We start from the raw sequence: 21,083 nt of genomic DNA, 5'->3' as shown, positions 1-21,083 counted from the left end.
TCTACTTCTTTCTGCGCTTATGGTCGTTCAGAGGATGTATTTCCCGCAACACACACGCTAATAGAGTTGCGCATCGTCTGGAAAGCTCACTGGCATTTCGGGATTGGAAGAAAAAATCAAGTCGGAACATCGGAGATTCTCTGATCACATCTCGAATTCTCTCATATACATCAGGTCTGTCCACTCCATAACGATAGAGTTGCACCAACAAAAACCGATCTTCTTCGTCGGAAAATGTTCTTTTGCTAGTAGCAGCAGGTGGATACTTCAATGTTAATTCTTGAAGTGGGTACTTGTATTGTGCCATTTTACGACGCAACGATTCCTTATGGAGCTTGGTTTTCATAATCTTATCTTCTCCCGTCTCGATTTGATTAATATACCGCTCGTATCCTTCGATTTCCTCGTAGGACGTCCAAAACTTCTTGGCGTACTCTCGTACCTCATCGATGGTTTTGTCCTCGAATTCTCGGGCAATTAACCCAATCGAATTCCGTCCATAACGACTAGAACTCAGAATAAAATGCATAAAGTCTCGACGGTTCCAGTTCCCGTATCCTTCAGACAACATTTTCTCTTTTAATTTTTTTTCTTCGTCTGTAAGTGGACGTGAATTTTCAATTTCTTCCTGCTCGAGTTTTTGCTCCAATTGACGCTCGTTCAACGTTTTGGGGCTTCCTTGCTTCAATGGCACTTTGTAGCCGGTTTGCTTCTTGAAATAATTCTTTTCAAGTTCGTACAACTCAAAAAGCTTAGTCGGATAGAACTGGTGGTCGTAGATATTAAGCTGTTTGGGAGGTCTTGGTCCTCCTTTGTTTGTGCTGCGGCCACCAGTATTCAACACATCCTTATAATACATGTCAATTGAGTAGTTTTCCTTTCTCTCACGTTTTCCAGGGTTGATCCATCCGTGGCCAATGTTGGCAATTGTGGACGTTTCCTTCTTTTTGAAATTAGATCCATTCCATTCATAGACGGATTCATCGTTGGTAAAGTTCTGTAACGCATTCAAATCGAGCTTTTCATACTTTTTATTCAACTCAGCAGTCTTTTCCTCCGAAGCTTTCAAGAGTTGGTCAATGTCCAAATCATCGTCCTTTGTCTTTTCTGCAAACACATCAGCTGCTCCATGCTGAATCATGTTGAGCAATTCGTCCTTCGAAGCTGCTTTGTTACTCTGCTGGCCAATATTGCTGTTTCTTCCTTGCTGGATAACCAATTGGTCCAACCGCAATTTCTGAGCTGCTCTTTCCAACACCTTTTCTTCAATTGCATTTTCAGTGATGAAACGGAACACTTTCACTTGTTTTGTCTGGCCTATTCTATGGGCTCTATCCATGGCCTGTAAATCCGCCTGTGGGTTCCAGTCGGAATCGAACAAGATGACAATATCGGCCGACGTCAAGTTGATCCCCAAACCACCTGCTCTTGTAGTCAAAAGGAACACAAACTTTTCAGACCCAGGTTTGTTGTACTCGTCAATTGCGTTAACTCTGTCAGCATGGTCAGTTTGTCCGTCAATACGGCAGTATTGGAACTCTCTAAATGCACAGTAGTCTTCCAAAATATCCAACATACGACTCATCTGAGAAAAGATAAGCACTCTGGATCCTTCGCTTTGGAATTTCTTCAAGAGTTGATCCAAAATTTTCATCTTCTCGGCATTGTACACCAAATGCTCATCTGTGGTGAATGGAGGGCCGGGTTCTGCACCCTCAAACAAGTATGGATGGTTGCAACACTTTCTCAATTGCATGACAATGTTCAATAACCGGGTCTTGGACTCCTTTTTGTTGGCTCCGTTGACGGCATCTATATCTTTCTCCAAGATTTTTTGGTACCACGACCGTTGCATATCTGTCATTCCACAGTAGATATTTAGCTCCTTTTTGGGAAGCAACAGCTTTTCGACATCCGATTTGATTCTTCTCAACAAAAATGGTTTGAGTACCTTGTGCAATTGCTGTACAAGATTTTCCTCGTCGCTCTGAAACCACTCGTCGAAAGTGTCGCTGTCGCCGAAAACATCAGGCAACAAAAAGTTCAAGAGAGCCCATAATTCATGAAGATTGTTCTGCAATGGTGTTCCTGTGATGAGGAGTCTATTCTTGGAGTGGAACATGCGAACTATTTGGGACAAGAGCGAGTCCTCGTTCTTGATTCTATGGGCCTCGTCGATCACAATATACTGCCAGTTAAACTTTCGGAATGCAGACTTCTCCCTTATGACAATTTCGTACGACGAAATAACCACGTCAAAATCGCACTCCAAGAGTCTGTTTTGGATGAGATCGTGACGGGTATCCTTGTCTCCTTGAAGAAGAAGAACATGGACCTCGGGAGTCCAGCGGGCAAATTCTCGAGCCCAATTGTCCAAGGTGGATTTAGGAACCACCACGAGGTGTGGGCCATTGATTTTTTTGATGTAACGCAAATAACCCAAGAAGGAGATCGTTTGCAACGTTTTACCAAGACCCATCTCGTCGGCAAGAATACCAGAGAGATTGTTTTCATGTAGCGAAACCAACCAATTCAAACCCTGGATTTGATACTCACGCAATTTTCCATGAACGTAAGCAGGACTGTCTACAAACTCGGTTATGGCTTCTGTAGACTCCTCGTCTTCGAGCAATTCTTGGTCTTCTTCTTTTTCCGATCTGCGCTGACGGGCGGCGCCAGATTTGTGATTTTGGTTTTCCAAGATCACCTTGATGGTGGCATCTTTTTCAGCTTTTGCGGTTAAAAAATGACGAAATAAGTCGGTGAGACCCAACAAGTACGAAAACCGCTTTGCTGCTTGTGCTGGATCTATACTGGGCTTCTCAGATGTAGCAAAATACCTTTTTTTGTTTGCTTTTATGTCGGTGAAAGTCGTCGCATTTAGCTGTGTTGATTGGACCACATCAGTTTGCGGTGGTTGATCAATATCTGGGCCTGCTGGTTCTACCAGTGGTTCAGGAGTAATAGGCTCCATCTGATGTTAGAAATGAACGAGGCAAAGAGAGCTGGAACTTACATTGTGGCCGTTTTCCATTTGACGGGTATTGAGTATGATGAAAATTCAAGCGCGCGTTTTGAATTCGCGATAAGATGAGAAGTGAATAGAGAGGAAGGAGTGATTGCAATTGATTTCTAGGAAAGACAGGAAGAAGTAGGAATCTTATAAATTGTGGTTGCTTGGGTGAGAGATATTTTTATCGGTGACCAAAATGGCCTTTGCTGCTATGCCGACTATTCTAGAACTGGAAGGCTAGTCGTTGGATTCTTTGGGATACGAATGAGTCGATTCAGCTTCTTCGAGACGTACCAGAGTACATTCAAGTACATGAAAGGTTTAGGTTATAGCAACTTACCGTAAAGAAGTGTGAGAATTTGAGGATTCAGCGTTTCCGTTCAGTGTGGAAACTCACATAGCAAGTGTAACAGTGGTCAATCAATTATGACTTACTGGTGTCAATTGAATGACTCAGATACCACAGACTAGTCAATGTTCAAGTCATTCTGGAAACCTGTCATGTTGACCAGATTTATACTGTGAAGAACAAAAATGACAATAGCTGAGATGCGATAACATCTGCTTGTATCGTCGCTTCAATTTCCAAAAGATCAGTATTTCCAAATCGAGGAAATCTTACTCTCATGACGTAGGACTGTGCGGTATTTTGAGTTTGGCAAGTCGATTATTTTTCAGATCAAATTTGAAAAGAAATCAGAACGCAAGTTGAATCAGAAATCGAAGTCAAATGTTCAATTGAAAATAACCGAAATAGCGGAGACTGAAATGAAAGCTTGGTTACATCACTTCCATAATTAGTTCTGCTTCCTCATTATTTTTCTCGTCTGTTCTCCACCAGTGCACCAACTGCGCCAATATTCTTTTTTGACACAAGCCGCAGCCATTCTTCTCTTAAACGACGATACCGTTGCGCCAAGATGTGCATTTCGTCTCCGAGTTGTATGCGAATCGGCTTTGATCCACCGTTTAAGCGCAATACTCGTCTGTTGCTCCCATAAACCTCCCCCTTTCAACGTTTCATGTTCCTTTCATGTGATGTTGCAATTGGGCGGTACTTGACAGGTCGTGCGGCAGGTACACCTTTGTGCAGCAAGATCCACCGGCAATTTGTTTCGAGGTGTAATTAGACAATTGGCTCATAATTCTTATTTCCTGTTTCAACTCGGTAATTACACCCGTATTCCTGATTTGTCTCGTGCATGAATTTCAGTATATATTCATGTCGCTTCGAAAAAAACCGTCTCCAAAGCATCCTCACGCCCTTGATGAGTGTATCGACGAGTACTTGAACAAACTGCCACTCACGTCTCCGTTTCGCGAACAAAACCCAAACTTGCATCCACTCGACACTGCCTCAATGAAAGAAACTGAGAATTTTGACAATCCGGTCAATTCGAATTTTGACAATTCAAATTCTGCCAATTCGAATTCTGCCAAGTCTTCCAATTCGTCCAACTCCACTTCCTCCTCCTCGCTTCGGCGCTCCTCCACTTTTCGCCGACTTCTTCCCAAATCAACCTCGGTCGGCAATATCTCCGTTAAGTCAACTTCTCGAAAACGATTTTCTCTCAACTCGTCGCTCTCCAAACTCAGTCTTGGCTCTCCCCATGGCTCGCCAGCTCGTTATGTGGCTGCAAATGACGACGATATAGAAACCACCAGCATCAGCAGCTCCGAAAAAACCATCAATAATGTACCTTACTGGAAGTACCATGTTCTCAAATTTGGCAAAGATTTGTACCTCACCACCAATCCAGGTCTTAAACACATCTACTGCCGTAATGGACCCAGCTACTACGTTGAAGTAGTGTATCCCAACAAAAGGCAGAAGACTGCAAAAAATGGCTATACTCTCATTTTCAAAGAGCTCGATGGAGTCGAGAAAAACGATGCTAAACCACCCATAATGATGATCTATAAAAAACCAGAAAAGGAAGGCGGTCATTATACCCTCTCCATACCCCAGCGCAGTCGTTTGGTACAAGATTCCATCCAATATAGTCCGCAACCTCACTCGTTGTTCCATGGAATTGTCATTCCAAAAGGTATCGATAGCAGCTACATTCCCTATGATCGCATTGCCAATATTGGTCGTTACCAAGAATTGCGAAATTATGAGTTCAAGGACTGTAACAACATCAATTGGAACGTAGGAGCGATCCCTCGTCTTCGAGCCACCACTCTCAACCGGTTGAAAAGCAAGGTTTTGCAGGATGAAGACGACGAATCTCTCAAATTGTTTGGTCCAAGAAACGTCTACTTTCACCAGAATTACATCGATACCCGACTGGCTCTGAGAAGCCGAGCCAATTCCCTAGGTGCTGACTACCTCAATGGAACCACTCATGACTTTCCTCCTGTTCTCGCAGTTTTCAGACCTCTTGAAACCAAAATCCGCAGAAAGTTGATGTCTAAAATCAACCGGATGCTGCACTCAAAACTGACCACTCGAGGCCTTGAGCAAAATACAGCTACTGCTGGCTTGGATATGAACGCAGCTACGGCTGGTCTGGATATAAAGTCTTTTCACTCTCTGGGAGATGGACTCTACTACCAGACTCATCCAGTAGACGATGAGCCCAATGAAAATAAAATGGGATGGCTCACTGTGTATGAAGATAAGCAGGTTTTCGCCGAGCTGAAGTACCGAGGAATGTTTGATATTGTCGTGGGCTTGACTTTGGCGGTTGGATTTGAGTCTCAGATGGAAAAGCCGAAGAGTGAAGCCGAAGCGTAAGCTGAGGCGTAGCTGTAGAGTAAGCAGACTAAACCAGTCAATTGAGTCAAAACCGTCAGCCTCGTATTTTCATGTCGCCAAATAAATCCGATTACGGGAACCGCCAAGGCCATCCCTTTCGGTCATAATGTATTAAATAGCATTTCGCATCGAAGTACTTGGCCATTATTCGAGCTCATAAGCCACCAAGTCCGGTCCGGGCTATGGCATGAATTTAACTTCCGAAACTTGAGATGAGCTTAGACATCGTACAGGGCATCGAGTATGAGCCAAGACCTAAATTTTTCAATGGAAAAGTTTTCGGCAAAACTTTTGGAAACCGGTCCGAGTTTCGAAAACTTCTCTATTAGGCATGTGTTCTAGTTGCGAACAACTCGTATAGTTGCCTTCGGTGGCATTATATCCCACCTGTGAAGATTTAACAATAGATGGTGTTCCCAATCGGGAAAGAGGTTGCAGCACCGACGCGTCGACGTGCAGGCAGCGTGCGTTTCATGGAAAACGCCGAGAAATATAGCACGAGGCGTCAATTGATCAACCAACAAGAAATTTAACTCAAATCTTGGTGGTGTGGTCCTGTCCAACATAAGATACATCTGCCCGATTTTGCTCTGATTTCTGAAAATTTTGACCACTTTTGTCGGGTGCCCCCTTCGCTGGTGTATGGGCTTTTCCATTGTTGCCTAAGTGACAACAGTATTCTATTCCTTTAGGAAAAATCACATCGGAATCTTGCGCCCGATCCGGCAAGTATGCATGCACATAATTAAGGATAGTTGCAGCCATTATTGTTCAAATTACTTATTGTCCACGATGGGCTCCCTAAATATAAAATGCATCCGCCCGCAGTTTTGCGACGTGTACGAATGCCCTCCCTCGCGTCTCTTACAACCAAGTTTAATCATTTTTACTTTATTCCACTTTTTGGATTCTTCTGCTGGTATGGCCTTCTCTTTGGTCTAGTAGGAGCATGGGTTAAAGATGGACATCATACTTATCCGCAATATGATGAGCTCAATAAACCAACGCCATTAGAAAGAATTGGTGTGATTGTGGAGCCAGGATTTTTCATTTCTTTTGTCATAATTCATGCGTTTGTATTTTGCATCTCCATGTACCTTGAATTCTACCACCGCAGAATTGGAAAATTGATCAAATTTATCAAACCCACCATCCAGACACGTCTTGCTTATGCTTCGCTTACCATTGGAGTCATTGGTCAGGTTTTCTTTGTGGTTCAGGCCATAGTGTCTACAGTGTATATCCACAACCATGCTAGGGCCAAATCTCACTATGCTGTTCTTCTTGCAACTTTTGCAGTTTTGATCATGATTTCATTGGCACTTAATTTCACCAACTACTACATTATGGGTCAATACTATCGCAAGTATGTTAATGGCGAAAGATGGAACAAGTTTACCATTTCGTTCATTCTTAAGATTATCTGGTTGATAGTGACAATTGCTTTGGCTGTCACATGTTGCGTTCTTTATGTGAAGGATTTGAGTACTCCTTCTAGTATTCTAGAGTGGTGTTTCCACTTTTGGTATGGTCTTCTCATGTTGTTTTGGACTTATGATTTGTACCCATTGACGGAGTTGAGAGCATTGAGACAAAGCAAGAAGGAGAAGAAACAAACCCTCAAGTCCAAGTTGTCTCGTACTTGGCGCAAGGAGAAGGACGGGTCAGTGACAGCCATAAATGAGGTGAACTCGAGTCGTTCAGAAGACCTTTCACCTTCGGGTTCACTGGAGATGAACTCACCAGAAACCAACAATAAAGGATTTGATTATACCAGTTTCAACCATGTGTGAGCAGCGGGCTGCGAGCAGACTATTTATAAAGAAGAAAAATAAAAATAAGTGAAAATGTAAACCTTCTATGAGATTGCAAAACGAATAAAAATGGTTGCGAAGATCGCGGGAGCTAAGCCACCAAAAGCAGCGTTCGGCGAAGAATCGAGGAAAAAGAATCAAAGGTAATAGTATGAGGTAGAAGTTTCTTTAATATACTTTTTATGTCCAATTGATCTCTACAGACCAGGAACCATCTCCAAAACCATCACAAAACCAACCACTACACTTTATAAGTTTCCTCGCATTCAGATCCTTTTCTGTTCCTTTCTGTTCCTGCAGCAATTACCGCGTTTCATTCTTTTTTTATTGTCCTTCTTTTCTTCTCATGACCACCACAGCGGACTTAGAGGACCGTGTCATTGATGACATTGGTCCCATGGCATTTTCTGACAAGTACTGTCCCAATGCTCAACAAACGTTTCGAATCTGTTTAAATTTAAAGAAACTCATTGATCGGGTGATAGCAGTGGAGTACAAAGAGGAAGAAATTACCTCGCTGAACTCGCCCGTTATTAACGATAAAGTTTTGAAATTGGCATACAAGGCTGCTGGTGGAAAAGGGAATGGTAAACCAGGAACTAGCTCCATAAAATATCAGGCTAGTTTGGTATTTTGTTTGCTTCGCGTGTGCGACTGGTACTGGCAGCAAGCTGAATATGAGCTCACCGACAATTATTTGTACACTTTGCGAGCCATTGCTGCTCAGAAACTTGCTGTTATGATCATAGATGGAACCAGGAACGATGAGGTTTTGTTTTTGGGCATGCTTTGTCACCGTTATACCATTGCTTTGAATGGGGTTGATGCGCACCCAGTTTCTGCTTTGGAGCTTGCGGTCGATATGCATTCGACTATTGTCATGGGTTCTTCAGGCTACCAGCGTTGTATCCGCTGGCTCTGGAGAGGGTGGATCATCCAAAGCAGCATTGACCCTCACTCGTATGTTTTGTACAAGGGAGTCAATTCTTTGTCGATTCGCAGCCATTTTGACCCGGCGAGAGTGAGAACTCCTTTATACCAAAATATTCTCGAGGTGGGCTTCAGTTTCATCTACTTGCTTCTTTACACCATCATCTTGAACACAAACCAACAAGAAACAAAACCATTGGACCCATTTGAGGTATTCTTTTATCTCTTCACCGTTGGTCTGATTTTGGACGAGGTGATCAAATTGTACCATATTGGGTTCAATTATATTCGATTTTGGAACGTTTTCAACGATCTGATGTATGCTATCATTCTGGTGGCTATTGGGTTCAGGCTCCTCAGTCTCAACAATACCGGCCATTTACGTGACCGTTACGACGAAATGTCGTTCAGGATCTTATCTTGTGCTGCTCCGTTTATGTGGTCGCGGCTTTTGTTATTTTTGGACGCTCAAAAGTTTGTGGGTGCCATGATCGTGGTGCTCAAGGTGATGATGAAGGAATCACTCATCTTCTTCGTTATGCTTGGAGTGGTAATTTTGGGATTTTTGCAGGGATTCTTGGGGCTCGATGCCTCGGACGGTAAGAGTGAGGCTACACGGCGGATTCTTATTTCGTTGGTCAAATCGGTGATAGGCGAAGCCAGTTTCGACGATGTGGCTCCTCTAGTCCCACCGTATGCTCTGATCATGTATTACATCTACTCGTTTCTTCTCACGGTGATTTTGATGAACATTCTTATTGCATTATATTCCACCAGTTATGCTTCGATTGTGGAAAATTCCACCAGCGAATACTTTGGTTTGGTGGCCCAGAAGACTCTCAAGTACATTCGGGCTCCCGATGAGGACTTGTTCGTGCCTCCGCTCAACTTGATCGAGGTATTACTTTTACCGTTTTCGTTTGTGATGAGCTACAATAGCTACAAGGCTCTCAACTACTATGTGATGTTGGTGATCTATCTGCCATTGCTCTGTTATATCACCAGTGTGGAGATATCCAATGCCAAGAGGATCCAGTACAATCGCTACAAGGGGCTTCCTGACGATGCCAACGAATACGACGCCGACTGGGATTTGACCGATGGATTTGACGACGACGTCAGCACCAATTGGGCAGGAATGAGAGAGCAGGACGACGGGACGAGGCGCCGGCTTCAAGAACAGCACGCGGGCGAGCAGCAGGATCCGGAATTTGCCATAAATCAGCACGAATTTGAAGATGATATCGAGTGTGCAGTGCAGCCAGTGGAACGAGCCAAAGATGCTGGGGTCAAATGGGAATTGTTTGTCTTGTACGCCAAGGTAGATGAACTCACCAAGATGGTGAACGAGTTGGTGCAGGAGAAGAGAGAGAAATAGATAAAGTTAAATAGCAATGGACACAACCTTTGGGAATGGAGAATGTGAAATGTTCACCTCCCCACACCAAAAATTTTGTGCGACTCAAACTTCACCAAGTAACATGAAAGAGCCAGACGAGCCTGGAGTAGCGCTCAAAAACGGCCAGGGCGTGCATTTCGACTACCACATGCACCCGGAGGCACGAAAAGATCTGGAAAGTACCGTTGTTGCTGGCGAAAGTCATCTGGAAATGCCCATTTCCTCGAATGGACATAACGGAACTATAGCTGTACCCGAAGGTTATGGTGCAAATTCCAATGGAACCAGCAATAAAAAGAAGAAAAAGAAGTCGAAAAAGCGTCACATAGACGCCACCATCAACGACCCCGACGCCGAATACCCTACATCGCGAGTAATCAAGCAGGCACCAAATGGCGATGTCATCGTGGAAAGTCTTGAAGATGAGCACCACGATCACCACAGCAATCTCAGCGCCACCATATGGGACAACCTGACAATCGAGGAGCAGGAGGACTTGAAGAGGTTTTGGGAATCGTTGGAAGAACCGGAAAAAGTCAAGCTTGTCAAGATCGACAAGAAGCTGATCTTGGACTTGTTTCGAACATTTTCGTCGAACCAGCAAGGAGGACAACCCACCCACCATAGTCCTGCTTCCAGCTCCACATCCTTGGCAGGAACCCCTCACCATGGGTGTACTTGTAGTTCGTGTGGTCGTCGGAGCAGCATCATCGAAGCCGAGCTAGAGATGATATACGACAATCATTTCGACGATATTATTGATTTTATTCACGAAGTGCGAGATATCAAGGATTTGAATGCATTGCCCGGGCTACTTTTCGGTGGTTTCCACATGTTGGAAGAAGAACATCGAATGAAGAAAACCAGAGCCCGTCGTCGCTCAACCGACCTACAACCCCAAACCCGCATATCACCCATCACTTCTTCCACCGACGGTCCTCCAGAACCCACGACAACTTCCAATGTCTCCACCCCAAGCCACTCTGAAAGTGTTTCGTCTCCATCTCCATGGACGAATGCTGTAGCTGGGCTTCTAGAAAAGTTCCTTCAAGAGAACCCCGGCGCCTCGTGGAATAAATGCTCGCAGCTCTTCCAGGAAATACAAGAGGCTGGAAATCAAGTTAATCCCGGTAATGGATCTTCTGAAGGTTCTGATCGGGAAAATGATGACAAAAAAACCGCTTTTCTCAAGGACTTTGGCGAGATGATCTCGGGGGGGTTTAACGATATGACTCTGGGGAAACAAGAACAGTTTCACGAAAACTTTGCCAATGGCATACACAAAATTGCCAACGATTTTCTCAATAATGATGGTAAATCGTTTGTGGAAATGGTGGAAGCACTTTCTGGATCTCGGTCAGAACGAGCCGACCTTCTCAAGTCTCTTCAGGAAATAGAGGATCACAGCAATCAGCAAGAACAACCGGGAACGGTTCGAGAACAAATCGAGGAATTGCATGATGAAGAACCTGTCATTCCAGAAGATATACAAAATCAGCCGAAGGAGGTAGTGGGACAGTACGTTGATCAGCGTATCAACCAGCTCAGTGAGCTTCGAGACCGGCTTGAAGAAGAGTACGACTACGACACCTATGACGATCCTGAATACGACAATCAAGAGTATGATGAGGAACTCAGCGACACGGAATCCGAGATATCAGAGGAAGAAAAGATGCAGGAGATACGACGGTTATTCTTGATCCAGGTTATCAAGCTTTTTCAAGAGCGGTTGAAGAACGCTTACAAGGAAAAACTTTCTCAGGATCGAACGAGAAGGTTGATAGAAGAGCTTGAAGCCGAAGAGAACGCCAAGAAGGAGAAAGAGCTCAAGAAGTTGAAGCAAAAGGAAAAAGCGAAAGAGAAGAAACGGCTTCAACAAGTTGCGAAAGATGAAGAGCGTAGGCGAAAGGAGGAAGAAGAAAGAGCTCGTGAAGAAGAATTGCGGTTGAAGCAGGAAGAATTGCGTGCTGAACAAAAGCGTCGCAAGGAAGAAGCAAGGCAGAAGAAGGAAGAGGAAAAGAGGAAGCGGATCGAAGAGTTGCGATTGAAAAAGGAAGCTGAAAAGAAGAAGCAAGAAGAGAAGGAGCGAAAGGAAAGAGAGTTGAAGGAGAAAAAGGAGCGGGAACTGAAAGAGAAGGAGGAACGAGAAATGATGGAAAAGAAGGAACAGTTGAAGAAGGAGCAACAGCCAAAAGTTGAACAAACTCAAGAAAAGCCACAAGCTCCCCCTTCGCAGACAAGCCAGTCTAATCCCAGCGTTTCTGATCCCATCTCTTCTCGTCAAGATAATTCTGTGTCTTCTCTCGATCCAACACACGATCTTCAAAACGCCATTCTGAGTGGACTTGAACAGCTTTCTTTGGGCCAACAGCCAATGTCTCACATTCTGTCTCAGCCTTCTCAGTCTATCTCCCAACTACCCATTCAGCCTCCAAGTCAACCTTTCTTGGATATGGACCAAATACGATCCCCGGTGACTGCTCCAGCTATGCCCACTCAAGCTCAAATGCCCCAATCGGCTAGAGGACTGCTCTGGGGCCAGCCGGTGAACAACTTTAGTCCGTTTAGCGAAGGTGTTTGGGGCTCGAGAAATAACTCTATCTGGGGAAACAGCTCGATGAGTGGAGGAAGTATTGGATCAGGAACTATGGGATCAGGAACTATTGGTTCAGGAACAATTGGTGGCTCTGCAAGTATCTGGGGTTCACAAACTCCAACTCTTGCAAATACCACAATGGGCATGGGACTCCAATCTGGAATCAATGGAATTCAGGGACTTTCTCTTGAGAAGGAAAATGGTTCTGCTTCAATTGCGGGTACCCCAGGAAACTCACTTCCAGGAAATTCCCTTCCTCCAATTTCTCGAAACTCACTTTCCGGAAACTCAATTCCTGGCTCAATTCCTAGCTCAATTCCAGGAAATCTTTCTGGCTCACTTCCAGGAAATCTTTCCGGCTCAATTCCAGGTAGTCTTCCTGGAAATCTTGCTGCAAATTCTCTTCCTGGGATGAGCCCTTCGATGTCCGTCCCGTTGCCGCAACCCTTCCCAGCCAACGTAGACAACGAGATGATTCGCACGGCTGCTTACCAGGCATTTATGCTTCTACAGAACTCCAACCAGCTAGAGTACGGTTTAGCTGCTGCCGTTAAACTCTATCAAACCACGATTTTGGTGTTGTCTATGGAAGTCAGTTTCAGCCAATTTCTCGGGCTGTGTCGAGACGATATCGAGTCTAGTTATCGTTTCGATTATGTGTACGACGACTATGGCGCTGTGAGCCATATCAAGGCTTCATTGAGGAGCAGTCTCTGGAATTGAGAAAAGAACCTTGCAACCATTTTAGCAATTGCGGTGTATGGGTGCGCTCTATAGGAATAGTGACAATACGTAGTTTAGTTTGTGAGACAGAGAATATAGGGCGTGACGAAATTTTGTCGGGATAAGCCCGGATACAAATAAACGCTGGTCAGATGGATGCACTAGTAAGGCGAAAAATTGTCATTGTGGGTGACGGAGCCTGCGGGAAAACCTCTCTTTTGTATGTGTTCACACTTGGAGAATTTCCAACCGAATATCATCCTACAGTTTTTGAAAATTACGTCACAGATTGTAGAATCGATGGGAAACCGGTCCAGTTGGCTTTATGGGATACTGCTGGACAAGAAGAATACGAAAGACTCCGACCTTTAAGTTATCATAATTCCCATACCATCCTTATAGGATTTGCTATAGACGACCGTGATTCACTAGATAATGCCCGAACCAAATGGGTGGATGAAGTGAAGAAATATTGTCCAAAGACAGCCTATATGCTAATAGGATTGAAGAAAGATCTTCGTAAATCGACTGCAGACTCTCGATACGTTCAAGTACATATGGGAGAACAAGCAGCTCGTGAAATGGGTGCCAAGGTTTACATGGAGAGCTCAGCACTTACAGGAGAGGGAGTAGACGACATATTTGAATATGCCACGAGAACAAGTTTGTTGGTGAACGAGAGAGACGGTAGCAAATGCTGCACGATACTATAAGGTAGAAAAGGAAGGAAAGGAAACAAAAAAGGGACGGAAAGAAAAAGGTAATAGGATGAAGGCGGGTTTACTGGTCAATGTTCTATCCAGTTATTGTCATTTTTGAGTCAATTGGGCATTTAGAAGCCAAGACTGCGGGCAGCAAGTCACTTAGAAGACTTTTTTTTGGGTCGAGGCTGTTCAAAGAAAATACAGCTTCACAAACATGGAGTTTATAGCCGTAAGAATATCAATTTGGCTTCTTCGCTAATTTTTCACTTGTTTCGTTTACATTGTTGCAGCCTCGTTCATTGAATAGTCGGCATTGTCAAATTATCTCAAACAATAATCATTTATACAGAAATCATTAAAACAAAAATCATTCTAACAAGAACGTAGTAATCATCAACACTTTTCTGTATCCCATTTATTTCTTGATTACCGCAACCTGTCAAACGGCTCCTTTCCTATTGCGGCTTAATTTCGTGCATGGTGCGGCATGATAACGTCATCGCCCCGAATTCCCTCTTCATTACTCATTGATCTATGGATCCACCTCCTTCTAGTTCCAGCTCATTTGATCTCCTGCTAAGTTCGCCGCAGATAGCTCATCACAACTCTACATACTTTGACAAATTTCATTCCAAACTATCTGCGGCACACTCGTATATCAATGCAAGACGGCCACAGTTTTTTCATTTATCGGAGTCGAATTTGGGGTTGTTTTATTTGTTGATAACTCAGGCATTCAATGCGGTGATGGTTACCACTTGCAAGTTGTTGGAAATGGATAAACTGTTTGCAAAACCCATCCATCCTCTTCAAATTTTGTTCGTACGAATGGTGGTGACATACGTTTGTTGTGTGATATACATGTATTTCAACAAGTCGATCCCAGACGCTCCGTTCGGACCGAAAGAAATAAGACCGTTGTTGGTGGTTCGTGGCGCCGTGGGTTTTTTTGGAGTGTTTGGTCTCTACTATTCGCTCATGTATCTCACATTATCGGATGCTGTAGCCATCACTTTTTTGGTGCCTATGGTGACAGCATTTTTGGCGTACATGTTGCTCCGCGAGAGATATTCCATCCTCGAGGGAGCCTGCTCGCTATTCTCATTGGTGGGTGTATTGCTTATTGCAAAACCAAATTTTCTTTTTGGTGAGGCTGCGAAAAGTAACGATGAACTGTTGGAATCCAGCTCCACAGAAAAGAGGCTCATTGCTACGGGCCTCGGTCTCTTGGGAGTCCTAGCATCGTCTTCCGTATACATTATTCTTCGGAAGATTGGCATGAATGCTCATCCTCTAATCACCGTTAGTTACCATTCACTGGTGACCGCCGTCATGAGCGGATTTGGCCTTTTGGCCGTACCTTCTCTTTCGTTTGTGTTCCCTAAAACCGCCAAGCAAATCTTCTATTTTTTGTTGATTGGAATCTTTGGTTTTGCTATGCAAATAGCTTTGGCTGCTGGAGTGCAAAGAGTCAAGGCGTCGAAAGCTGCTCTCACAAGTTACACTAGCATGATATTCTCGTTGATCTGTGATCTTGTGGTATTTGGACATGTTCCTGGCTGGTTGAGTCTTACTGGAATTGTGGTGATTATGGTGAATGCATTCGTGGTGATCAAATACAAACCGGAAGACACCGATACCCAGTATACCAGCATACCACTAGAAGAGTTTGATATTGAGGAGGAAGAACCATAGACTAGATTTCCTGCTCAGTGTCATTCACTTCATTCAATTCAGTCAGTTTTGTTCATTAGTTTTGGTTCATTAGTTTTGGTGTTCATTTCATGGTATCTCTTTCTGAATTGTAGTAGTTTTTGCAATCGTCAAGATTCAGTGAACGGTATATTTTCTCTTTGTGGCTCATTATTGCAAAACATTCACGAATCGCTCTTGAAAACGTCCATTTCTCGTATCTCTCGTACCTTTTCTTCAATCCATAATCCACGATATCGTAGTCAAACAATGTAGGGTAATTTTAATTAATGCTTGGTTTCATTCACTTCTGTCTCTAGTTTCATTGATCCACGACATCTCCTCCTTCACCTGGTGCAAAGGAAGCATTTCGGAAGCAATTTGGCGTTCGGGAGACGTATCGCTCGGCAAATTCGAATTTATAGAATCAGCAAGATCGTTCAAATTGTGGATGAGTTTTCGCAGATTTTTCAAATTTACATCTATATAGTCTGTCTTCAAGACGTCGTTATGTGAATGGTGTGACGGAAGCGCTCTCACCTGTTTGATCCATCTGTAGTCCATGACTTAGTGGCAGGTTCTTAGTTGAGATTTGTGTTGCAATTGACATGCGCATATACAGGACATGAAGAAGACATACCAGGCAACAGGTATACCAAGCAACAAGGTATTTGGTCCATTTTAGAGCGTCGAAACCTCTTGTACAAGTCTGTCGTGTTTGAAAACCTTGGACAAATCACGGGGCAAATCGGTTTGGGGAACACTTTCTTTTGACCAAGTATGTTCATCCAACTGCTTCATCAATTTAGCCATAGGATCAGCATACCACCTTTTTCCTGTGAGAGTAAACCATCCCAAATGTCCTCCCACAGTAGTAGTGATGAGGAGTGTATAAGGATTTTGCTTGACTTCGTCATGAGGAAGAGTACGGTAGCCGGTAATAGGATCATCTTTGGAACTAAGAATGATCAATGGAACTCGAACTTTGTGCAAGCGCTGCACTGGCGATGCAAGACGGTAGTAATCGTTGGCGCCGTTGAAACCAAAGAGTCTGGATGTGAAAGCGTCGTCGAAATCTCTCAATCTGTTCACACTATAAGCAGCTGGGTTTTTTTTGAATTCTTCAACTGCCGGGTCTGATTTCAAATGTCCTTCGTAGTGTTCATTCAACAACTTGAGGAGGTTCTGGCACATGGCAGGCGAGTAGATATGGTGGCCCAAAAGACTTTCTCGTAAGAGAATCAGCGAATCGGGAAAGTCCCAAGGAGTACCAACGGTAGCTGCTCCCTTAATATTGTGGTAAACTTGGTCAAATTCCTGACCCAAGTAGTTGGCGGTGATAGCTCCACCTAGAGAAAAACCGATAAGGTATATCCGTTTATTGGGCCATTTTTTGCTGATATGCTCGTTGATAAGATACCGCAAGTCGTTGGTCCAGAGCCCGTTGAAGAGCTGAGGCGTGGTGATGGTGTGGTTTGCACAGCCACGAGCGTTCAAAACCAAGGCATCGAAATTGTACTCGGTAACTCTGGACACGAAAGCACGGATGTACAGTTCGTAGGAACCACCAGAGAGACCATGAAGACAGATGATTAGTGGCTTGGAATCGTCGGAAAGCAAGTCAAATTCCGTCTCGGGGTTGAGGTATTCCGTGCGTGGCGGAAGCTCTTTGGTCTGAGATTCTGGACGATACTTTTCATGGTCCGGATCCGACATGGATTCGGGCACGGCATAGTCGATGCAAAAGGTGGATTTGCCACTCCACTGGTCGTAGTTGAGGAAATCCTCACCCACCTGGTAGCGGAGGTTCTTCATTTGGAGCACATGCCGCTTATAGTGGACCTTATCGACGTTTTCAAATTTATTTAAAGCAGTATAGGCGGTTTGAAGATGACCCGATGGAAGCAACGGATTTGTCCAAAATGACGCGCCTTCATTCAACTCGGGAACAGAGCTCAGTATGATTTCCGGGAGGGTCAATAACCCCCCTTCTCGACCCGCAAGCTTCAACGGTGCCTGGGGGGCCAGCAACGATACATAGGACTTGAACATGAGATGAATTTTGCAGCAAAATGTACCGAGGTAGGTTGGGATATGTGCAGGAAAAGGGCACCGGCTACGGCCGACAAATTTAGCACACATTCAGTAAATTTTCTGCCGGATTGGTTCCTTCCTGCATCTAGGGTCCTGCCGATAATTGGCGCTGGCAGTACATAGGTCACCTAATTTACATTTGCCCTCATTATGAAACTTTCAATTTCGGTTTTGGGAGCGGTTGCTTTCGCTCTTTTTGGCTGTGCCGACGCAGCGGTCCATTCTGCTAAGCTCAACAAGATTCCCGTCGAGGAAACCTTGGCGGCTCACCGGTTTAAGGAGTACACTTCTGGTCTTGCTGCCAAGTATTTAACGGCTTTTTCAACTTCCGAAGGTATTACCGACCAAACCCAGCAACAGATTCTTCAGCAGGTTCCATTTGTTGATGGAAAATATGACAGTGACCTCAGCAACTATGTCAATGCTCAGTACTTTACCGAGATCCAATTGGGTACCCCAGGACAAACTTTCAAGGTAATTTTGGATACGGGGTCGTCAAACTTGTGGGTTCCTTCTGCTGACTGCTCGTCTTTGGCTTGCTTCTTGCACACCAAATACGACCATGACTCGTCTAGCACCTACAAGGCTAATGGATCTGAATTCTCCATCCAGTACGGATCCGGAGCTATGGAAGGTTATGTCTCAAGAGACACTTTGGCGCTTGGAGACCTTATCATTCCAAGGCAGGATTTCGCCGAAGCCACCAGCGAGCCTGGCTTGGCTTTTGCTTTTGGTAAATTTGATGGCATTTTGGGTTTGGCTTACAACACCATTTCCGTCAACAAAATCGTGCCTCCTATCTACAATGCCATTGACCAGGGCTTGTTGGACGAGCCTGTGTTTGCGTTCCGGTTGGGCGACACTTCCAAGGACGAAAATGACGGTGGAGTGGCTACTTTTGGTGGCTACGATAAGAGCCAATTCACCGGCAAAATCACATGGTTGCCGGTCAGAAGAAAGGCTTACTGGGAAGTTTCTTTTGAAGGAATTGGATTGGGAGACGAGTACGCCGAGTTGACCTCGACTGGAGCCGCCATCGATACCGGAACCTCATTGATCACATTACCATCTTCTTTGGCCGAGATCATGAACACCAAGATTGGCGCAACCAAGTCGTGGTCTGGCCAGTACCAGATTGACTGTGAAAAGAGAGACTCGTTGCCCGACTTGACCTTGAACTTTTCCGGCTACAACTTTACTCTTTCACCTTACGACTACACTTTGGAAGTGGGTGGATCATGTATTTCGGTATTCACTCCAATGGACTTCCCGGAGCCAATCGGTGACCTCGCCATTGTTGGAGATGCGTTCTTGAGAAGATACTACTCCATCTACGACTTGAAGAAGGATGCGGTTGGATTGGCCAAGTCTGTTTAGATCAGGTATAGTTTGTTTTAATCTAGTTTTCGTTTCATTTGCAGCAACAATGCTTATCGGTGCATCCAGTGCACCTGAAAGATCTACATCCAGTGCACCGGGTGGCTGGTAGCCAGCCTTTTGGCTGCTGCACAAAACCGCCGTAGATCACCCAAATCACATCATTGATCTCCCTGACGCATTTCAGGCTGGTGATATAACATGAGTCGATATCACAGAAATAAGTCGCTTCAACAGACTATAGGAATGACCGGATCTCAAATTCCGACCTCACCAACCCCGGAAACCATGAATCGGTTGGAAGTTGAATCGGCCTCGTCCACTTCACTTCCCAATTCGGTGCCATATTATAACATTAGTGACCATCACAGCTCTCTTGATACCGTCAGCTTGCTTCGTGGACAACCTCAGTATACCAATACTTCACATCTTAATTTGGGAACTTCCACCGGAAATCGATCATCTGGCATTGCAGGTGCACCTGTCAAAGTTGACACCCCTCGGAATGACGATACTTTCAATCAGGTCCCTAAAAGATTTTCCCAGTTCATACTTGACCAGCAAAACCCCTATGTGGCCCAGAGACTCGATAATCTTTCACTCAACTCGCTAAGTGTCAGCGAACAGCTGAGAGAGCGTCGGCTTAAACGGCGGACGTTTTCTCGTGCGTCACGTCAAAATAAGACCGGAACTGCAACCCAGTCGTTAACATCTGGTTTCGGCCACAGCGCAGTAGCCCGGTCTTCCACCAACATTTCAGAATCTATGGGGTCTCAAGCTACAATTTTTTCCACCAGAGACCAGCTTATTAACCGCAGAGCCACCCGGCGCCGACAACGGCCCCATCTGCATGCCGCTGCAAGTGAAGGTTCGACGCTTTCACGTCAAAATGCAGTGCGCATCAAGCAGGGTGGATGGTTCTACCGGTTGCGAATCAGACTCGCTCGGTTGGCGAAAAAGCTCAAGTATCGTTTTTTCGCCTCGTCCAAACGGACGGGCAGCGTTAAGCGCCATGGAAAAAGAAAAGTGAGCATTTCGCACCCAAATCGCCGTCTTGGTGTTGCACCGGAAACGGTTCCTTTTCTCGACGAAAACCTCAAGCTGATGGCGGGGGCGTACCCGGTGCATCTTCGGTCAAGGAGTCCGCAAAAAAGGATGGAGGAAAACCAAAAAATGAAAAATGCAAAAAATCAAGAAATGCAAAATTTGCAAAACTTGCAGAATTTGAATCAAAATTCACAGCTTCCAGTTTCGGCTTCCCAGCCTCCAGCTTCTGGCTCTCGCCGGTCCCTGGCCTCGTCCTCCACACCTCCTCCAGTTCCTCCCCATTTTGTGCGGAGGAGCATGACAGCTCCACTTTTCGACGACACCAACGACACCATTGAACTTTGGCGCCAGTATCTTGCCCATGTTGTATGTCGGCGAGTGCTTTTGCGGCAGGAAATCAACCAGTTTCAAAACTACTTGGCTGGTCAAGATCCACTTCTTCATCGTTTAAGTGCAATTCGCACCCAAATGCCGCGGGCCTCGTATCAGGCAGTGGTGAAAAATGTGGGGGATTCATCTTCAGAATACGAAACCGTTTCTGATTTTTCGGGATCAAGTATTCTGGAAGGGTCTGAATTTAGCCAGAATGTACTCCACAGGCGCTCAATGTTGGGAGAAATGCTTGACTATGACTCCGATGGAGTGTCGGTTACTTCGCAAAATCTGGAATCTGACTATTCTCACCAAACAAATCAGTCCAATTCTCAAAGTTTTCTGTCTAAAAATTCAAACTCAACTGAGTCTTCAGAGTTGTCCGCTATGAAAAGATACGGAACAGTGCGTCGTCACAAATTGCAAAAAAGTGTTACTCCCAGCTTGGGCTCGCTTCGACGGTCACCGGGAGTCCAAATGGACCTCAATGGGCATAGCAGAGAATAAACTGGAGATTGATTTCTTATGACAAAATGATTTAAGAATTGATTTTCTGACATT

At 44.7% G+C, this 21,083-nt stretch overlaps 10 protein-coding genes across 10 annotated transcripts; 8 read left to right on the top strand and 2 right to left on the bottom strand. All coding sequences in view use genetic code 12, as the record gives it.

Moving 5' to 3' along the window:
* Position 1: 1 nt before the first annotated feature.
* PGUG_04153 (chromatin-remodeling ATPase) lies at positions 2-2,974 on the bottom strand (the record flags this gene model as incomplete). The annotated part of the gene is made up of 1 exon (XM_001483374.1): positions 2-2,974. One exon carries the CDS (start codon positions 2,972-2,974, stop codon positions 2-4), a length of 2,973 nt encoding a protein of 990 aa, XP_001483424.2.
* Positions 2,975-4,235: 1,261 nt separating this feature from the next.
* PGUG_04152 (uncharacterized protein) lies at positions 4,236-5,753 on the top strand (the record flags this gene model as incomplete). The annotated part of the gene is made up of 1 exon (XM_001483373.1): positions 4,236-5,753. The coding sequence occupies one exon, from the start codon at positions 4,236-4,238 to the stop codon at positions 5,751-5,753; it is 1,518 nt and encodes a 505-aa protein (XP_001483423.2).
* An 833-nt stretch (positions 5,754-6,586) lies between these two features.
* On the top strand, positions 6,587-7,567 carry PGUG_04151 (uncharacterized protein; the record flags this gene model as incomplete). Its single annotated transcript, XM_001483372.1, has 1 exon — positions 6,587-7,567. The coding sequence occupies one exon, from the start codon at positions 6,587-6,589 to the stop codon at positions 7,565-7,567; it is 981 nt and encodes a 326-aa protein (XP_001483422.2).
* Positions 7,568-7,934: 367 nt separating this feature from the next.
* YVC1 (Yvc1p) lies at positions 7,935-9,896 on the top strand (the record flags this gene model as incomplete). Its single annotated transcript, XM_001483371.1, has 1 exon — positions 7,935-9,896. The coding sequence occupies one exon, from the start codon at positions 7,935-7,937 to the stop codon at positions 9,894-9,896; it is 1,962 nt and encodes a 653-aa protein (XP_001483421.2).
* Positions 9,897-9,912: 16 nt separating this feature from the next.
* On the top strand, positions 9,913-13,236 carry PGUG_04149 (uncharacterized protein; the record flags this gene model as incomplete). Its single annotated transcript, XM_001483370.1, has 1 exon — positions 9,913-13,236. The coding sequence occupies one exon, from the start codon at positions 9,913-9,915 to the stop codon at positions 13,234-13,236; it is 3,324 nt and encodes a 1,107-aa protein (XP_001483420.2).
* A 152-nt stretch (positions 13,237-13,388) lies between these two features.
* Positions 13,389-13,949, top strand: RHO2 (Rho family GTPase; the record flags this gene model as incomplete). Its single annotated transcript, XM_001483369.1, has 1 exon — positions 13,389-13,949. One exon carries the CDS (start codon positions 13,389-13,391, stop codon positions 13,947-13,949), a length of 561 nt encoding a protein of 186 aa, XP_001483419.1.
* A 525-nt stretch (positions 13,950-14,474) lies between these two features.
* On the top strand, positions 14,475-15,635 carry PGUG_04147 (uncharacterized protein; the record flags this gene model as incomplete). The annotated part of the gene is made up of 1 exon (XM_001483368.1): positions 14,475-15,635. One exon carries the CDS (start codon positions 14,475-14,477, stop codon positions 15,633-15,635), a length of 1,161 nt encoding a protein of 386 aa, XP_001483418.2.
* A 678-nt stretch (positions 15,636-16,313) lies between these two features.
* PGUG_04146 (putative carboxylic ester hydrolase) lies at positions 16,314-17,774 on the bottom strand (the record flags this gene model as incomplete). Its single annotated transcript, XM_001483367.1, has 1 exon — positions 16,314-17,774. One exon carries the CDS (start codon positions 17,772-17,774, stop codon positions 16,314-16,316), a length of 1,461 nt encoding a protein of 486 aa, XP_001483417.2.
* Positions 17,775-17,876: 102 nt separating this feature from the next.
* On the top strand, positions 17,877-19,103 carry APR1 (proteinase A; the record flags this gene model as incomplete). The annotated part of the gene is made up of 1 exon (XM_001483366.1): positions 17,877-19,103. One exon carries the CDS (start codon positions 17,877-17,879, stop codon positions 19,101-19,103), a length of 1,227 nt encoding a protein of 408 aa, XP_001483416.1.
* A 201-nt stretch (positions 19,104-19,304) lies between these two features.
* PGUG_04144 (uncharacterized protein) lies at positions 19,305-21,029 on the top strand (the record flags this gene model as incomplete). The annotated part of the gene is made up of 1 exon (XM_001483365.1): positions 19,305-21,029. The coding sequence occupies one exon, from the start codon at positions 19,305-19,307 to the stop codon at positions 21,027-21,029; it is 1,725 nt and encodes a 574-aa protein (XP_001483415.2).
* Positions 21,030-21,083: the final 54 nt, after the last annotated feature.

This window comes from Meyerozyma guilliermondii, genomic scaffold, assembly GCF_000149425.1.
Source record: "Meyerozyma guilliermondii ATCC 6260 scaffold_5 genomic scaffold, whole genome shotgun sequence".
Classification (NCBI taxonomy): domain Eukaryota; kingdom Fungi; phylum Ascomycota; class Pichiomycetes; order Serinales; family Debaryomycetaceae; genus Meyerozyma; species Meyerozyma guilliermondii.
The sequence above is the reverse complement of the archived record's forward strand: the minus strand, read 5'-3'. Positions and strand labels throughout refer to the sequence as shown.